This window comes from Diadema antillarum, unplaced genomic scaffold (genome assembly GCF_040938485.1).
Source record: "Diadema antillarum isolate AM-2024a unplaced genomic scaffold, OU_Dant_1.0 scf00000017, whole genome shotgun sequence".
Lineage (NCBI taxonomy): Eukaryota > Metazoa > Echinodermata > Echinoidea > Diadematoida > Diadematidae > Diadema > Diadema antillarum.
In genome coordinates, this window is record NW_027270906.1 from 6,470,544 (window position 1) to 6,489,042 (window position 18,499).

The 18,499-nt window shown below is 39.3% G+C and overlaps 1 protein-coding gene across 3 annotated transcripts in view; it reads left to right on the forward strand.

Moving 5' to 3' along the window:
* The window catches only part of LOC139727464 (uncharacterized), a 55,456-nt gene that overhangs the window by 20,236 nt on the left and 16,721 nt on the right, over nt 1-18,499 (forward strand). For all 3 annotated transcript variants that reach the window (XM_071638440.1, XM_071638456.1, XM_071638448.1), the window contains exons 2-9: nt 1,767-1,933; nt 8,488-8,837; nt 9,897-11,246; nt 11,827-11,897; nt 13,458-13,539; nt 14,532-14,657; nt 15,508-15,579; nt 17,260-17,314. In XM_071638440.1, the coding sequence (XP_071494541.1) occupies nt 1,767-1,933; nt 8,488-8,837; nt 9,897-11,246; nt 11,827-11,897; nt 13,458-13,539; nt 14,532-14,657; nt 15,508-15,579; nt 17,260-17,314 (2,273 nt within the window). The remainder of the gene's footprint in view (nt 1-1,766; nt 1,934-8,487; nt 8,838-9,896; nt 11,247-11,826; nt 11,898-13,457; nt 13,540-14,531; nt 14,658-15,507; nt 15,580-17,259; nt 17,315-18,499) is intronic.

Sequence of the window (18,499 nt, forward strand, 5' to 3'; positions counted from 1 at the left end):
CTAACCCAAACCCTAAGTCCTTGGAGAAAATAAGACCGGAGCAATTGTCGCCGGAGCAAATGTCATGCCACCCCCACTAATATGCAATCAAATCTTTGCTGTATCTGATTAAACAATCACATCCGGGCATTGCTCTCTGCAGGTTACACCGTTATGTGAGATGTTGTAATTGTATACCGCCTTCATTGTAAACATACAGCAAAGTGCTCTGTTTTGTTTGATATTCAGATCATGTCTCTCTTAACAGAGGATAGGTAATTATAAATAATAGTGAAAAAAAAATCTGGCAGATCAAACAGCTAGTGTGATGTCAGAGTAATTGTAGAGTGAGATCTTGGTAACCGATAGAGCTCAATGCAGTCAAGCATACCATTTGTACACGTATTAAACGTTGTGAATTTCCATAATTGGAGATCTTTCAAGTTTCTCTGCAGAATTGAGGCTTCGTTTGTAAGATTTCGCAGACAGAGAAATGTGGTTTTGTAACGTGGTTTGACAGTGGGGGATTTATAAAAGAGTTTCTCCCAAGCGTGTTTCTGGCTCACTCAGACTGTGCCATTGCGCATCTCATTATGCGCAGCTTGTCCCCTGGCGGTTACTCACGTAGGTCAAACAGGGAACACTCAACTGTGACGTCATTTAAACCTCGTTTGAGATCACAGTTGCATTTACAAGATTTTCAAAACTTTTTTCCCATACAGTGAAGCAAGGTTTTGAACCACACTTCCACAGTATGTTTCGAAACCAAGTTTGTAATCACGACTACTGTTTATAGCAAAATGTAAACCACAAAACACGGTTGCAAAATCATATTTCTAGCCGAAAAAGTTTGCTGTAAATGTACCCTAAAGAGAGATTAAGTGTGTATTGTAAACATGAAAAATTTCAGTGTGGAAATATTTGTTGTTGTTGTTTTAAAGAAAAGAAGAGAGAGAAAATTGGGACTCTATTAAATTTTTTGGTATTTTTTTTGTTCTGATGAAATATCTCAAAAATGACAACGCGCTTGATATGTCACTTATAAGAGATATTGAAATCATGTGCAAAAAATATCCTCATCCTCAAGAATTTTGACGAAATAAGGTTCACTGAAACTGCACTGAAACTGACCTAATGCAAAAAAATTGGTTGTACAGAAGTTTCTGCTTCAGTATCGTATGTGTGTCTATGCTGAGGTGACATGTCTTCTCGTTTGACCAAGCGTGCAAGGAATTTGTTCCTAGAGAAGAGCAATATATTGGATGATGATTTTTGATTAGACAAAAACTGAGCTAGACCAAAAGGACCTTAATAGTGGGATTTGCAAAGACACAAATTAGTGGGGTACAAATCTCAAGGTTGGCATCACGATCCAAATCTCAAGATTTTTGCCTATGTGGACATATAAATCTCACTCAGTAGCGTTATCAGCATCACTATTCGAATCCCAAGAAATTGTCCGATTATTATGGAATTATAGTGATGATTTCAGAAAAGCATGGTAATTAGTTCCATGGTGATTGTGTGAACGCTGCAGCTAAAATTTCAAATTTTTATTATCCCATCATACAAAACACACATCACAACAATGCACAAACACAATGGCAAGGGTCACCATTTCAGTAGATTTCGGGCATACGCAATTTCGTCGGCATATTATCATGATCGGGTTATTGCTGTCTTGACAGGCGCAAAAAATCTCAGTATTAAAATTGCGATCAACATCCCGATACTTTGTCTGTATGAATGACACTTATATTTTGTTCACCCTTCTCCTCCCTTTGCAGGGCCAAGGTCCAAGCCCAGAGGAAGTTTGCCTACCCACTGGCCTACAGTCCTGGCTGCACACCGTCCAAAGTCCAGAATGGGGGACAATCGGTCATCAGCAAGGCATCCAACATCTTTGACCACTGTCCCTCCACTGAAGACTTCTTAACATTCCTGTGTCTTAGAGGTAAGGCGTCTGTGTTCATAATGTACTTTAACTGTTTCAAGACCCAGAAAAACATGTTTGTGTGGTTTAATACTGAAACCTTTTTATCATGATTAAATTTATTTGTAATTCTTTCATTTATTCTTTTTATTCTTCATTTTATTATTCATTGATATTGTTTTAAGGTTGAGTAAAAGAAAAGAAAAGAAATTCTCAGGTTGCATTTAAGCTCATTGTTGTTCATACATAATTTTTTTTTTTTTTTTGTTACAGAAGTTTTAGCAATCCTCTTAATCACTAAATCGAAAAATGATTCTTAAATTGGCAATACAGTTTAGAAGATCCTGTTTCTTTCTCAGGGTTTGCAAATTTCTTTCTGATTTTGTGCAGAGTAAATGCATGTAACCAGTTCCTACAATCTTCATCTGATTAACATGCAGTGACATTCAGAGTTGCCAATTTAATGATGACAAGGTAATAATTTCTGCAGCAAAGTCCCCTAGGATCTGATCGATTAGAACGAGAAGAAAATAAACACCGATGATATTGCATCTCGATATGTTTGTTTATCAGAGCTGAGTGCACCTGTATCTTTCTTTCTTGAAAGGAAAATAGTAAATTGCCGTTGTGTTACTGGTTGTCATGGTTGTTTCAGAGGAAATTAAACCATATTCGTAGGTTTCTATTTCAGCATAAAGTGGATAACTCCAGTAGTATCATTTGTGTGTCAGAACTTCTATTAAAGGTCCTGTTTACCTTTGGGAGCAGTGATTAAAAAAAATCATCAAGATATGACATTTAATAGATATGTGTAGGTCTGTTGTACCACAAATCATCCTATCATATAAAATTTTCGCAATAAAGCCTAAAGAGTATAAAGAGATATCTGTATTTTCTCAATAAACCGTAACTGTAGACGGTTTAGTGTGGAAACATTTCTATTATAACTATTGTTCACATATTGTATATAAACAATACTTAACATCAATTTTACCGATTCAAATTTTTACAGTGGTTGCTTCTATCCCTCACTCACATTTTAGAACTATTTTAAAGCACTAATGCTGTGTTGTTGTTTCATACCCTACAAATGGTAAATTATGCCTTTAATGTGCAAACATATTTCCACTGAAGACAGCAGCAAACCTTTAATCAGTATACTACTTTTTTAATGTTGTACAATATCAATTAGTGAATTATCTTATTTTGTCATTCAAACATTTACAATTTTGTTGTTGTATTAATGCTACATGTGTATTTCTCAAAGCCTCTTCATGCTGGGCAAACTGGTGGAATATGAAGTGCTTTCAGATATGGTTTGGGTTGAATACAGAATGTCTTTTAATTTTTGCATGGAGTGTGGAATATGGAAAAGGGATTGGCATATTTTCCACATTTTTTTCTAAACTATGGCTACAGGCTACCTTTGTGTGTGAGCTTGTGTTGAAATTGAGCATCATTTACATATATTGACAGTCGAGAAAAGAAACCTAATGAATCCCTCTTGAGTGATAATACCATCATCTGTTATGATTGACAACAACATCGGTGAGAAATGGTGTTGATTTCAAGAACTGCGATAGTCTTTGTCGCAGACTGCGTCTTTTGTTGGAATGCCGTGCTCATGAAAAATGGCAAAAACTGTGCAAAGTGGTAGACTGAAGAGGGAACGCATTGCCATTCCAGAGGTGGGGGAGACAGCGGTAGGCTGTGCATATCGGGGAGATAGGGTAATTTCAGCTCACTGTCAGAAATGGGCGACTCATGCAGAGATTAACTTCATTAGCACACGCGATGTCATCGTTGCTACTGAATTCTCATATGTCATGTCCCAAACTGGCGAATGATATAATGTTGGTGATAATAAAATGGTAACAATGACAGTAATAACAGTATGATAATGATAAAGTTGATGATGGTAATGGGAATGATATCATTGTAAGTATTGTTGTTGTCATCGTCGGTATTATTATCATTATTAGAACTACTTCAGCTGTGCTATTACTAATATTATTATCTATGATAAATTCATTAACAGAGAAGTAGCTACTTTTGGTCACAAGTTGATCGACTCTGAAGTGTGTTCAAGCGCCTCTCTCGAATTAATGAACCTGGCAAGAGAGTCTGACAGGGGCTCCATACTCTCAATTTTGTTGAAATTATGCCAGATTAATGCGAAAGTATATCATGGCATTGCTATACTGCCTGAGCCACAAGGTGCAGTGATGAAGCATCAAAGCTGTACATCAATATGAGCTCATGGGACTGAGAGAAAATAGCATGCTACTAGTTTCTGATACTATACTGTTGAATGACTGGGTAGACTTCAAATTGCTTCCATGCCTCTGAACAAGGAAATGTTTAATGCAAAGAACAATAATGCCGTGAATTTTATCATAATTCACCATGTAAATTTTTCCATTTTTGAAAACCCAAATCACCTTCTACTGGGAATACTTTTCATGTTTCTGCATGTTTTCAACATGCACGAAAACAGTCATTGGATCACTGGACTCATAGAAACTGTGCATTCTTTTCTTTGAATAGTTCGCCACACTCAACTTTCTAAACCAGTAATGATTGGAACTACACCAACACGTTTGAAGCGTTGTTGTGTTTTCAAGAGATGGAGGATCTAACAAAGGATAAAAACACAGCTCTATACCACGTTCTGCTCCTTTAAAACTGGTCAAGTGCCAGAATATTATTGTGAAAACACTTGACCAGAAGTGGATAAAATTATATACACTGTCCTTGTGTTGGCCAATGTAAACTGTTATCATAATGACATTCAACAATCGCAAATGACTCGTCAATCCAGGGTACGTGTAAAGATTTATTATTTTTTCTATCTCTCTCTCTCTCTCTCTCTCTCTCTTTCTATTTGTATATGTATGCCACGTGTATGTACAGTTTTTACAAGATTGTATGTATCATCGTCATCATCATCATATCAGTTTTTATGCGGGTTTGTCCCCTACAACGAGGGGGTGGCCGGAATTACGTCACAGCAACGGCTCTCACGTCTTTTCGCTACTGTAAAACGAGGAATGTTTGTGTGCATTTTAATTTCTCGAATTTCACAAGTGCCAACATTCGCGAACTTGTATTGCACACGAAAGTGCTTGCCTACGCGCTATGCATTGGATGCCAGTGGCAATTCACGAAAATTTCATGCCATGAGAAAGGACGTCGGATTCAATTCGTGAAATTTTCATGCCGCGAATATATCGTGTTTTACAGTATATTTCCCGATTTGGGGCATCATCCTCTCTTGAGTCAATCCTCCCAAGCTCTTCCTCTACCTGTCTCTTTCACATTTTCTGTATTACCTGTATCATGTATGCAAAATATACGATGGTAAAAATGTATTCATACATTTACATACATGTAGGTGTACATTTGGAAAAACTTGCATGTGTCTGTTTGAGAATGAATGCTAAAATAATGTCAAGCAAGATATTTTTGTGGCATGAAATCTTTGTGAATTGCCGAAAGGCATTCAATGCATATGTAGTGTAAACAAGAACTTTGGCGTGCATTCTAATTTCACAAAAAATCTTGGCTCTCCTGAAATTAATGAAATTAATATGCACACAAACATTTCTGGTTTTACTGTGTGCAGTATCTATGCTAGACTGGTGAAAGGCAACTACTGATAAAAGGGTGCTAATCTCAGTTCTATCGTGAAGTCCTACCGTCCAGGGATGCGCGGGAATGTCATCACGCTATGATTACGTAAAGCGCGGACAGTTTCATTTTCCTCATGGCCGTGATACAAACATCGCAGACTTCTTCTGTGTTTTTCTTAAACCCAAGGAAAGTCTTGTCGTCCCCCCCCCCCACCCCACTAATGAGAGGCACATTCACAGTATAATGTAGTGACAGAAGAGTCACCTACATTTTCATTATTATCCCTCGCTTATTTGCGACTGTGTTTATCACTCCCCTTTCCCCGACAAGACAGGTTTTGCATTTTAAATGCCTGTGGCCCAATCATCTCAAGCATTAAAGAGTTGGTTTGCAATAAAAGGCCAAGAGTGTTGGGTGGTTGTATTTGCCTGTGTCTCCCAACTGCAAATTTTATGATTTTTTTTTTTTTTAATCTGGTGGTACTTCTGTTGATGTCCAAGCTGTGAAGAGTACTCAACAACGTGACAAGGATTAGAGAGATAGAGACGGTGGGTGAGATAGAAGGGTAGAGAGAGGGAGACTGTCCTCTTGGGGGTAGGGTGGGGTGGAGGATGAGAGAAATCTTGAGTGGCCTGTAGATCTGTTGTCATGCTGTGGCCTCCTTGTACATGAACATCACAATCATCTGACGTCTAGGTTTTCATACAAGTATTTCAGTCACAGCCTTGTTTTTAGTCGAATTAGAAGAGCGGTAAATCTGAGTCATGTCTTTTCTCTTTTTTTCCCCTTTCTTATTGAGAGAGAGAGAGAGAGAGAGAGAGAGAGCAAGAGGGTGGGGTGGGGGAGAGAGGTTTTAGGGAGTACAGCAAACAGCAGTCATCCATAGAGACTGCATGATACATTTGTATGTGGTTGAAATAGAATCCAACTCACCCTCTTCACTTCCCCCTCCTAGTAACCATACTAGGGATAAGCGACTATATTGTTCATATATAAGGGATTTTTCCCCCCTCCAATCAAAATCTGGTGAGTCCTTATTCCCATTCTTTATCTTATAGCTCTGTGCTTTTCACATTGTAAAGTTTATGTTGTAATACCATTTTAATTTTACTATGTTAAGGGGACCTCCTGAGTTAATTTGGAGGTCAGTGGAAGAAATTGTGATGCTGTGTTTGAGATCTGCTGGTGCCCAGAGTTTATTTCCTCCTTCGGAAGGGGGAACTCTTCTTTTGTTCCTGGAAAGTTGGTTTCTGTGAACAAAGAACGGCAATGAGGATAATGGAAAGCGAGCAGGAAAAGGACTTAGCGGCAAAATGTCTCTGGTGGCGTGAGATAACTTCGATGCAGGCATGTCTAGGTACGTGGTGCTTCAGCCGAAACAGGAAACAAGCAATTCACCTCCCATGTTCTCAATGGAAGCGCATTTGTCTCGTCTCGTAGTAGGCTGGGAGATTTCAACAGCATCTGCAGCATTCTGTGTGTCATTAGGGACGATATTGTGTTCTGTGTTTCGTTCATCAGCCGCCTGCTTGGGGGGGGGGGGGGGGGGTGGATCACACTAAAGTTTTAAGTGAGTCATTTTGGAAGTGCCTCTGAGCTGTACATACTTGGCAAAAAACTTGGTTTCCCATGTAAATCATCAAACAGTCTTCATGATGAGTTGTTCGCCCAATCTCCCTCCCCTGCCCCCCCCCCCCCCCCCCCGATTTGACAGAAGTTTCATAATCTACAAAGAGACGTGTTGAATATTGTAAATGATCTTGTTAGCCGACATCTAGTTCAAGCTGAGACCACAATTGGTGTGCTCTACTTAATTTGTGCAGTGAGAGAAAGATGTATTGTTTGCTGCTGCCTTCGTAAGCATCACAAATTTGCTTCAAAGGTCATGTCTGTACGTCGTCTGCGCGTGTCTTTGCGTCAGAGTGCAATGCAGTTGTGTGAATGTGGGCATGTGAGTTCATGAGATACGTCTACCACTTGTAAATACCAAAGTTTGCGTAGATTGCCATGTCTTTTGTGAGGGAGAAGAAAAGGAAGACTGATGTTTGACGTATACGGATTTTACAGTGATTCATCTTGTCAATTCACTCTCCAAGCTACTCCCATCAGTATTATGCATCTGTCTTATTTTCCCTCCCCTTGAATGACGGCGATCTGAAGCCAGAATGGTCTGATGTAGATAAATGTGTACATTCAATACAATGACGTTTATTGTGAATTGATACCAGTGTATACACATCAACAACGACATTTGATTTGAGAAGGGTGGAGAAGTTAGATGGAGGGGGAGGGGGAAGAAGAGGGGGAGTGGGAGGGGGAGGGGGAGGAAAGCCAGCATGCCCTTTGTAATGTAGGAGTTCATGAGGAATCATGTTACCTGCTGAATAGAGGGAGAAGCAATATGTATAGAACATCATCCTAGTACATTGTATGTTGTTTGTGCTTTCGTTTAACCTCTCCGTGATCAGCCCAAATCATAAAATTAGAGACAGGACAAATAGAGAGAGAGCAAAACAACAACAACAAAGTGTGTATGCATACACTTTCTCCAGCTGTTGTTCATTAACTTGTGAAACTTGTGATGAGTGAGTGAAATGGTGTGTAACCGGAACCCACATGTAGAGTTTGAAGCCATGTGGCAATAGATGGAAGAGTGGTATAGACAAAGTTATCACTGTGACTATCCACTTTGGGCATCACAGCAAGGGATTCAAATTTGCTAACTCCAGTGTTGCAGAGGAACATTTAATACACCCATTTTATTATGGTGTAGATATTGAATTTTAACAGTTTATTAAAACATTTCACAGTTTTAGTCCCAGAAAATGAACATTCCTTAAAAAGGAAATATATTGATATTTAACACTTACATACCAGAGGATGCCACAACTATACTACATAAGTTTTCATTAATGTCTTCATCACTTTGTTATTCATTTCAGGCACATCAGCTCTACCTCCCAGTCTCGATCTTTTCAAAGTTCAAAAGCAGCCGACGCCCACTACCAGGTGGCCGGGCCTGAAGAAGTCCCCCAGACAGAAGCAGAGCAGCGGCAGCAGCTTTGACGGCATCGGCGTCGGCGAGGACGTCAGCATCGCGGGCATCGAGCCCCTCCCACTGGAGGGGGAGGAGGAGGAGGATTCCAGCACGCCCACTGCCACGCCCACTGCCACGCCCCCGCGGAGCGCCAAGGCCTCGGCCCCCAGATCCAACAGGGCCTCGCCCGCCCTCCTGCAGCAGAAGCTGAAACTGAAGGAGCGGCGGTTGAGATTGGACGCGAGACAATTCAAGGTGAAGAGGAGGCAGCTTGTTGTCATGGATACTTACATATCACAAAGCAAATACAACAGTGATTATACAAAAAAATTCTGGATAATGGTCTTTGATACAGAGTGTATTTTATGTACATGTAGAATTTTTATGATCAAAGCAGTTGAGAGGTGAAAGGGGCATTCCAGACAATTTATATAATTTTGCATCATGTAATACGTAAATCGATAATGCCATGTACACTGTATAGATTTGTGGAATTTACAATGTATTGTAGTCCTTGAGTAGATAAGCCAATATTCTGAAAAACCCAAATTAAAATTCGTTGAATAAGAACGATGACATACGAGGCTCACATATACCAGTAATGTAGCAATGTAATTTCATTACAATACCACTTGCTTAACAACTTCACCTGTGTAGAACTTGTGCATGCTTTCTTCTTTTATTCTGCTTCCTTGAGCACCCAATCATGCATTCTTATGTGAAGCTGCTATGTCATCATCCTTGTTCGTTGTGATTTGTTGTGAATTTTGAAGACATTTTTATTCCTCATCCTAATTACTATAAATTCTGAAACTCTGTACCAAGTATACCCAAGTTATAGATGTTCAAATGCAAAAGTCTGATAATCATCTGGAAGTCTCCTGTAAAATTGATTGATAATTATCATGATTATGGGAACAATTGTGATGTTGTAGAAAGTGTGACATATCTTGTTTGAATATTTCATAAACCATTGCTGACCCAACATCACATCTTCCATCTCAGTCTAATTTCAAGTTAACTTTAATATGTATTTGTTTGACAGGTCATGCAAGCAGAGATGCATATTTACACTTCGTCCAGTTACTATTATTGTTGTTGATATTATCAGTATTGTTATTTTTACTTTAATTACTACTATTACAAGATAATAGTTGTATTCGTAGGGGCAATTTTTTTTTCTAAATTCGATGGTGATCAGTACAAACCCTGACTTCAAATTTTTACTCTGTACCTATAAAATGCAATTAATTTGTGTGCTTTCAATATTTTGGAGAAGCTAAATTTGTTTGTCTTTCTTTCTTTGTGATGTAGGCATCTGGGAAGTTGACCAAGAATCTTCGAAACTCGTTCAAGACGAATCAGAAGAGCATTTTGGGCAGCACCCAACAGCTGCCTCCAAGCCTTTCCCCAGTGCCTCCACCAATCCTGGCCATCCCCCACAACAGACATCCACCCCCGCTCATCCCGATCATTCCTTGGGAGAACAAGCGTTGCCAGGCCAACAGCAGCAAGGATGCCCTCCGGCCCAGCAGGAAGACCAATGCCAAGGCCAGCCTGGGCAGATCCTCAGGGAGAACCTCCGGTCGAAACAATTGCGTGCCTTTGAACAACACTAACCATAGACTAGCCAACACTCGGGACCAAACCCCCACTGCTACCTCAACAGCCAAGAGTTGCCGCAAGAAGGAGGCTCCGAAGAATCGGCACAGCAAGTTGAGGGAGAAGCAAGGCAGGAAGTCCGATCGGCTCAAGTTGGAGCGAAGGGGTGTCCTGAATGGGTCCAACCACGTTTTGGAGAAGTTGGAAGGTCCTGCCAATGGACACACCCTTTTGAGTCAAATCAAGCTCTTGAAAGGGACGAGGAGAGAGCGCAAGGAAAAGAAGTGCTCATGCCACTCACAAGATTGTTCCTTGAAGGTGCCGTCGAAGCATAAAAATGGCGACCGAGACCTTGCCATTGATGACGCCCTCGAGGAGGTCTTGAAGACGGCCAAAAGGCAGAAGAAACTGAAGGAGTTCAAGAGGAGGAGTTCCCGCAAGTTGCGGAACAGCTCCATGATGCTACGGGACAGGGTGCAGGCCGTGGAGATGGAGGACTCCTTGTTGGACAAAGCAGACGCCATGAACACCATCCTGTCGACGAACGGCATCAGCAAGAAGCTGACCATCCCGCTCACCAACTGCACCCTCAACAACAATGTTCTCAGGAAAGACAGTATGATCTCCCCCAAGCCCCATCTCAACTGTGAGATAGAGAGGAAGCTGACTGAGTTGAAGATCAAGGAGGATGAAGAGGAGATGGGAGAGAAGGAAGCCACCACCCAGTCCAAGAAGGTCAGGAACCCGCTGCTCCTGAAGAATGACAAGGAGATGGCACGACCAAAGGTCACGGCTCCGGCTGCACCTCAGCGAAAGTCACCAAAGAAGTCCCAGGCCCAGGCGCCGAAGAGGAATCGCACCAAGAATGGCTTGTCGCCGGCCCGTGCCGCCAAGCAGGACGTGCCGACGGGACCATGTGAGTTTGTGAAGGACGTGCAGGAGGGCCTGGTGTTGAGACCAAGTCCCGAAGAGTGGAGTGACCCCGTGACCTTCATGGAGTCAATCGCTGAACAGCTCAGTACCTATGGAATATGCAGGGTTATTCCTCCTGATGGATGGAAGGTAAGAGAGCCACATTAGCCTGTCGGCATCAGCTTCCAAATATCAGACATTTACCTGGTTGTAGATACTCTTGCTCTAGAGCGTAGGCCGTGTGTATGTTCTTGGTGACAGCTGCCTGTAAGATAGGCCAAAATATGTCCTTCATGTAAATAAATCAACTGCAGAAGCATTTAGAGTCTAGATACAGATTGTAGGTTGTGTTGATATTCTGAGTTAGGATTGTTGGTAAAACTTCTGAAAGCCTTTACCTGTGATAATCTGGAAGGCCAAATCTGAGCAGGTATGTGCGCCATTGCATATGGAGCTGGCACGGCTAAGATTACTAATTTTCTACATATCATCCAAACGTCAATGAAGTAAAGAAGTAGACTGTCAAGCCATTTTGTATAATAGAGTGAAACAAATGAGCCATAGTGTTCCATTTGACACTTGACTGAGTAATCAGGTGAGAAACATCTCTTTAATAAGTTGTCCACTTTGGTTCATTTGGAGCCTCAAAATCTGTTGTGTTTGAAACTGAAAGAAAGTGAAAGTGGGGGTGATGATTTACAACTGTCGTGCTTTGCTTTGTTTCACCCAGCCGGAGTGCAAGCTCCATGTGAACACAAGGTTTACAACAGAAGTGCAGTACATTCACAGACTAAGACACAGGTGAGATTTTATGATCCATGTTAACGGAGTGAAAAAGAAGTTACGTTTTCATCTGCGATGTCAAAGTTTATGGCATGGTAAATCACTGAAGATATTGTATCCTGAAACTAGAAAGTAGGATTTTTCAAGATGTATCTCTCAAATAGCTACTACTATTCTGTGGCCTCTTACATTGATATATGTTTGGGAGGCATGAGTGTGATATAATTACAGCTCTAACTTCCAATGGGCTGCCAGTTTGTCCCTATTTGCCACCTACATTGTACATTATATCTACAATAGCAACCTTTTATACAGTACTCTCCTTAAAGGACAAGTTCACCTTCATAAACATAAGGATTGAGAGAATGTAGCAATATTAGTAGAACACATCATTGAAAGTTTGAGGAAAATCAGACAATCCGTTCAAAAGTTATGAATTTTTGAAGTTTTTGTGCAGTACCCGCTGGATGAGAAGACTACTGCTGTGTATGAATAACTTAGATGTCACATGCTTACAACAATATAAGGAAAATATAAAGAGAATTTCACAAAATTCCATCTTTTGAAAAAAGTACACATTCCCCTGACTCCTTACCGACACATGTTATTGGTAATATTATTCCCCCTGCCTTTAGAAAGAGGCAAGTCAAGTGCTCTTTTATTATTTGAAAAAAGTGAAAATATGTTGAATTTTCTTTTACATTTTCTTTATACTGTTGTACGCATATGACTCACAAGCTGTCGTAGTCTCCTCATCCAGCGGTTCCAACACAAAAATTTAAAAAATTCATAACTTTTGCATCGATTGTCCAATTTTCCTCAAACTTTCACTGATGTGTTCTACTAATATTGTTGCATTTTCTCAATCCTTATGTTTTTGAAGGTGAACTTGTCCTTTAATTTGTCAGGGTATACAGGTTTTAGTGTATACCTCGAGAGAGAGAACTTAGTGCACATTTTACATTACTGTGTATGTCAATACTTGTATGGCCTTTTTCAGGGTTGTGAGATGCAACCCATACTACATGTGTGTTTATGTTTTTTACTGTGTGGGTGTAGATCTATTTGTATAATGGCAATTACTACATGTCATATAGGCTTTATAATTATCAAGCTGCATAATTCTTAAATTTAAGGAACAATTTTACTGGTATGCTGTATGCACCAAAAAACAACAACATATGATTGCCTAACCTTTGAGAGATTAACTTCTGTGAAAGTGGAAATTTTTGCAATGTGGAAATTTTCGCACACTTCTCGCAACATGAAACTAGTGCAAAAATGTAAACATGCAATTTTTTTTTTTGCTTGCTATATGTAATACTATATTTCTGATTTCACAGAATTAAAAACATGCAAGCTACATCTTTCCCGGCTGAGCGCCAAAAACTACTCTCACAAAAATTTCCACTTTTACGAGATTCGTTTGCATGATGTTCTCTGATTTCTTTCATTTAGAATGCACAAGTTGTATTTTTTCATTACTGTCATTATTAAAGTATGTGGCAGACACACCAGAAGACACTTGATAGAATTAGGAATGTGAACTCACACACTCCCTCTATCAAATTTGATTAGGTGGAAATCGAGGAGCAAGCAGCTAGCGTGCATCAAGCGTCACTTAGAAGAGAGAGACAAGGTGGCGTACAACCCTCCTCAGGTGAGATAGTTCTCCGTCAGCGACGACTTTGTGTCCGTATTTAAGCTTTAATGACAGTGATTAGGCGGCTTTGGGTCGGAGAAAAGACAACTACAAATCGCTCGTACAATCCCCCTTTTTTTTTCAGAGTGCTGCCTCTTGTATGAGCCGCTGGCTTAAGAGAGGGATAAATATTTCTGTCTGTGCCTCCCCCTCAACATCTTTGAATTGGCGAGGATTTGATGCTCGTGGAGAAGGAAATACTCAATTTGCCCCAAGCTAGACAAAAGATTAAACATGAACGAGCCCAGCTTGCAGCATAGTCATGTGATAAGCTCAGCATGGTCATGTGATCGTTCAGCATGCAGTATTAGTTTTAACCACCACTGTCGCCATCCACACCACCAGCATAATTACAAAAGCGGCAGCAACCGCCAGATAAAAATGGCAGCAACAACTGTCAAACAACAAATGCAGCAACAGTGACCAACAAACAACAACAACAACAACAAAAGCTGCAATCACTAAGCAACAGCAACAGTGGCAGTAACTTACCAAACAACAACAAAGGTACATTTGTATCAGCAGCAACTGCCACATAACAACACAGGCAGCAGCAACCAGCAACATGGTTGTGTGTGACTGCATACACTCGCAATTTCTGTATGTCTATGAATAAATGTATTCATTGGCAGATTCTGGCTTCATGCCATTATGAAATTCACATTTAAAGTTATTTAAATTCGTCATTTTTCCCTTGCCTGCTGGTGAGGCTGTGTTGTGTATCCTTAATACTCAGCTTCAGAAATGTATAATCTGTGATGTGGATGATAGATAATGGATAGAAACTTCACTGATGAATGAATTGTTGCTGTTATTATATTATAAGAATGTGTAGAAAATCTTAAAGAATTCCTTTTCAACTTTGGTTGGGCATACATTAGGAGAAATTTGTGTGTTGTGAGGGGGTTACGATGTTATTTTTTTTCCTGTACACATTTCGTACATTGCAGATATACAGTTGTGAGATAGACTTGGTGGAATTCTCCAAGGTCGTGGCCCAGCAAGGCGGACTGAAGACCATCAACAGCAACAAGAGATGGAACAAAGTGGCCGACCTGCTACACATACCCAAATCGGTACACTTACTCCTTGAATTCTACACCCTACATTCATTTACCATGTGTTGAGACCTTGAGCAACGTACACCCGTTGTGAATGTGCAACACCAAATGCCTGCTGAGATCTATTACACCAAACACCTGCTAAGATCTACAACACCAAACACCCGCTGAGATCTATTACACCAAACACTGGGTGCTATCAAAGATAGCACCTGAAGTGGCCCATCAAATGAAAAACACCTGTTGTGATTGTTCAACACCAGACACCTGCTTTGACCTATGACACTCAAAACCCTGCTGCGACTGTGCAGCAAAGATCACCTGTGACCATTTTACTTTGAGCAAAAGAATGCTCAGTGTCAATGCTGTGCATGAAGACCTTGTTAAAAAAGTGAATCTGATGAATCTCTGATATTTCATAGTGCTATAATCAAGTACACCTTTCGTAGTTCCCCAGGTTTCCAACCTTTGCACCTCCTTGTGTTTAGTGTTACTTCAGTAGCAGATCTCCCTTCACAAGTCTTTCGACCAAGTGGTATAAATGGAAGTAGTAAATATTAAAGTCAAGCAGGCACAGCTGCGTAAAATGGTTACAGGTACCATCGTTTTTGTATCCCCCTGCATATTGTTCATAATGAAAAAAATCCCTTTGATTTTCTTCCAACAGTCATTTTATTATCAGTGGATAGAATGGTTGTAAATGTTTAATGGTTATCTCATTAAAGTTCAATAAAAGTTGCCATGCTTGACATGGCGGCCTTGAAGCTGCCTCGAGTCTTGCCTTTACGCCACAGATCGTAATACAATACCAGGGTGAATACGAACATTAATTTCCAGTGAATGTCGTTTTTGCTTGGATGTGCAGATACAAGGAAGGGTATCCCGGCTGGACAGTGTGTATTGCAAGTACCTCTTATCCTACGACACACTCTCAAAGGTAGGTTCTGTCGTCTTGGCAACTGTCTCTTCGAGATAAACTTGACAAACTTTTTGAGTCGGCATTGTAAAATGCCAGAAAGAAACAAAATCAGTGAAGAAAATTCACTTGATAATGATAGTTTAAGTATGAAACACTGATTGTGAACAACAGATCATGTTTTGATTGTGAAATCATATTATGCTGAATTTTCTTTAATGTACCTCATCAATCTTTTTTTCTTCCGAATTCATTGTAATTACGTAATTATGCTTGGATCCTAAATTCATTTTCAAGCAATAATATGTTATCTGTGATGGGTTATATCATGTTTGGCAAATTCAGCTTTTTGTTTTGTTTTGTTTTGTTTTGTTTGTTTTGTTTTTCACTTTAAGGAGAGCTAAATGCAGTAGGTATTACTGGATATGCCATATATTTCTTCTTGTTTGGATTTTGCAAATTTCGCTAGTCAACTGATATTCATGCTATAATAACTATGTAACTGCCTAAATACAGCGATTAGTTCCCAGAACACAAATTTAATCTATATTGACCTCAAAAGTGGGTGAGTTCAGATTCTTTTCAATTCAATTCAATTACAGCTGTATGCTTTATTTCCATCAAACAAAAGGTAATCCATAATACAAATTATACATAATGTCAATTCACACTTGTACAAGTCATAAAGTGTAATACAAATGTATATGTATGGATAATTATTTAACAAGAAAACAATGCATAATCTGCAATGGTAACAAAACAAATATAGTGTTGGAAAAGAGTGATAAGTTGAAAAGCAGAGCTTGTAAGACTTGAATCACTTTTGAAGTATGCAGGAAAATTATTCTTGAAGTACTCGCGCAAAATATGTGGCATATACAGTATCTTATTTAGAGTGTAGCAGATAACAACTTAAAGGTATTGTTTACCACTGGGAGCAGTGATTTGATAAATGTTTGAGTTATCACATTCGATGCCTATGTGCAGGTCACTTATATCACAAAACATCCTACAGATACCATATAAAAATTTTGCAATGAAGCTACAAATATAAGGAGATATCACTAATTTTCTCAATAAACCATAACTGTAGACAGTTTAGTCTAGAAATGATTTTATTATAACTATTGTTGACAAAATTTAACAACATATAACATTAATTACTGACTAACGTTCTTACATTGGTTCTTTCTGTCCCTAACTCACATTTGAGAACTATTTTGAAGCACAAAAGCTAGGTTTTTGTTTCATCTGCAAATGGTAGATAATGCCTTTCAAATAACAGAAGATGAAATTGAGCATTGTCAAAGCAAGCTTTTGCCTTCAGGCAAAGATGCTTTAGTATCATTTACAGTGATTGACAAATTTTGAATGCAATTTGAATTTTCCTGTCAGACAATAGTGGCACTCGAAATCTTTTCCAGACATCATCATCTCAGTCCTTGCTGGGTCAGCTAAAAGAATCAATGGCTATTGAAAAAATGAGAATTTGCATTCCATGCGAAGTGGTATTTCTATCGTACGTGACAAAACATAATCTTTATTGTTGGGAGGCATATGAAGGGGACGGAGAAGGCAGTGTTATCTTTATTTCTTTTCTGTTTTAGCTGAGAGCAGTGTATAGACAAAGATGTGAGGACACTATAAATCTCTCCTCAACACTTTTTTTGTTTTTTCATCCACAATTCTCAACTACTCAAGGAGGAAAAACAGAAACTGGAAATCGAGACAGAACTATTGAGGAAGCAACAAGTTGGTGAGAATATTTATACATTTATCTGACCCTCTTAAAGGGATGGTATAATTTTGATTGAGATGGTGATTCAGATTTCAACATTTTGTGAGATATTGAGCAAAGAAAATGGGATTCCATTGGGATTCCATCGAGATTCAAGACCTCTGGAAGTCTTGGGTTTGAATCCCGATGGAATCCCATTTTTCTTTGCTCAAGTTTTTTACTAATAAATTATATTAATTTCTGGTCAGTTTTCACTTTGTTTGCATTTATTACATATTCAAAAAAGCTGCATCACTTCAGTGATCCCTCACATTTATCCCCAAGTTGATTGACATCCTTCGGGTTTATGCCAGGTCAATATGTGTGTGTTTGTGTCAGACAAACACGACAACAGCTCCTGACCACACAAGCATTGAGAATTACCGGTAAGGGTTTCTGGAACGAACACTGTACTAGGGCTTTCTAGAGTTCAGTCAGTAGAGCCCCAGTCTGGCAATCCGGAGGTCTCGGGTTCGAATCCCAATTGAATCCCATTTTCTTTGCTTAATTTTCCATAATAAATCATATTCATTTCTGGGCAGTTTTCTCTTTGTTTGCACTTTGTGTTTTTGTGAGATTATTAGACACCACTTCTGAAATATAAAAGAGCATTCAATTCTAAGAGGAATTAAAAGTTTGATGAAAATTGGTTTTGAAATGGCTGAGATATCCAAAACAAAATAAAACAAAGTGGTCAGAGGTGGGTCCCATCTTTTATTAGGACCTCTTTGTCTTTTGGATATCTCAGCCATTTCAAAACCAATTTTGATCAAATAAACTTTAAATTCCATTCCTCTTATTTTCATCAAGTTTATTTGATGAAAATTGGTTTTGAAATGGCTGAGATATCCAAAAACAAAATAAAACAAAGTGGTCAAATGTGGGTCCCTTTTTTTATTGGGACCACTTTTTCTTTTGGATGTCTCAGCCTTTTCAAAACCAATTTTCGTCAAATAAACTTTGAATTCTTCTGAGAAAGGTATACTCTTTCATATTTTAGATAAGGTTTTCCAATATCTCACAAATAGTTGGAAACCTGAAACCACTCCTTAACCAAAACTAAACCATCCCTTTAAGGAAGGAAAGAGAATGAGATTGATCGCATTGGAAACCATAAGCAATATCTGTCTGTGGATGCATGATTTGGAGTAGGAGAGAGTGTTA